Raw genomic sequence first — 1,285 nt, forward strand, 5'->3', positions numbered from 1 at the left:
GGCCGCCGCTGCTAGCCCTCCCTCGCGCCACTTGAGCCCACGTCGCGCCGGCGTGGGGATCTGCCAAACTGCCCGTCTCTGCCACTGGGCCCTGCGCACTTCGGGAACGACGACTGGGCCTGAGCCCTAGCCCGGGTGCCGGCCTAGCCTCTGGCTCGGCAGATCGAATGTGCCCACGCCCTTTGGGGAAGGACGGCCACGGCCAGGCAGCTTGTGGGGGATCCGTCACCAGCCACGGTCCGGACTGATGTCCCGGTCTGGGCAGACCCGGACGGTGACCCTGCATCCACCCCGCACAACCCCGTCCTTCCCACCTGGGCACCCTGGTCAGTCGGCGCGATGAACACAATGAACGGGGACAGTTCTGCCCTGAGGACNCCGTCCCGGCCCCGCCGTGCCTACCCACCTGGGGCTCGATGTCCAGGATGGCAATCTTGTCCTGCTTATGAATCTGGTGCACGGTTTCAAATTTGGTGCCGAACATGTTGCCCTGGTAGCTGCCAAACTCCAGGAATTCGTTGGCAGAGATGTCCCTGGTCATCTCCTCGGCGGAGATGAAGTGGTACTCCTTCCCGTCCTCCTCATTCTTCCTGGGCGGCCGCGTGGTGTCTGCGCACAGAACGCAATCCCTCACCCTCCCCTCAGGGCTGAGCGGAGGGGCGTGGCCCCCGGGGCGCGACCCCGGGGGCAGGACACGCCCTGTCCATCCCCAGGGTGGTGCCTTGCAAAAGGCAGAGCCCAGCGTGGGCAATCCGCGTCCCTTTCCCCATAGGAAGTGACATTTCTTACACCACCAACCCCAGGAGTAGTAGAGCTCGCAACTGGAGACGACACAGCTGAAAATACTTTGTAAACAGATCTGTGAGCCACGGTCACAATCTCGTGGAAGGACATGTAAAGTTTCCTGCACGTGGCTTGGAAAGAGGGGTACTTTCACTTGGTCTAAACCGGTATCGTTATATGCTGGGTGAAATCAGTCAGGCAGAGGAGGACAGATACCATACGTGTGCACGTATAGGAGGATTAGGAGGAACCTGACGGAGGGACAAGGGGGAGAAGAAGGGCGGAAATGGTGGGGGAGAGGGAGAGAGGCAAACCATGAGAGACTCTTGAATGCTGACAAAAACTGAGGGCTGATGGATGCGGGGGGGAGGGGGGATGGGCATGGAGGAGGGCACTTGTGGGGATGANTGAATTGTGAGGTCATGACCTGAGGTGAAGTCGGACGGTTAACCGACTGAGCTCCCCAGGCGCCCCTATTGTTGGAATATTCTTAAGGCACGAC

The 1,285-nt window shown here is 60.6% G+C and overlaps 1 protein-coding gene across 1 annotated transcript in view; it reads right to left on the reverse strand.

Annotated features, from left to right (window-relative positions):
* MPP1 (MAGUK p55 scaffold protein 1) overlaps positions 1-1,285 on the reverse strand; it is a 16,205-nt gene that overhangs the window by 2,552 nt on the left and 12,368 nt on the right. The window contains exons 9-10 of the mRNA XM_077780653.1: positions 403-967; positions 315-364 (exon numbers count right to left, since the gene is read on the reverse strand). Of these exons, the coding sequence (XP_077636779.1) occupies positions 315-364; positions 403-967 (615 nt within the window). The remainder of the gene's footprint in view (positions 1-314; positions 365-402; positions 968-1,285) is intronic.

This window comes from Crocuta crocuta, unplaced genomic scaffold (genome assembly GCF_008692635.1).
Source record: "Crocuta crocuta isolate KB4526 unplaced genomic scaffold, BGI_CrCroc_1.0 scaffold1015, whole genome shotgun sequence".
Taxonomy (NCBI): Eukaryota; Metazoa; Chordata; class Mammalia; order Carnivora; family Hyaenidae; genus Crocuta; species Crocuta crocuta.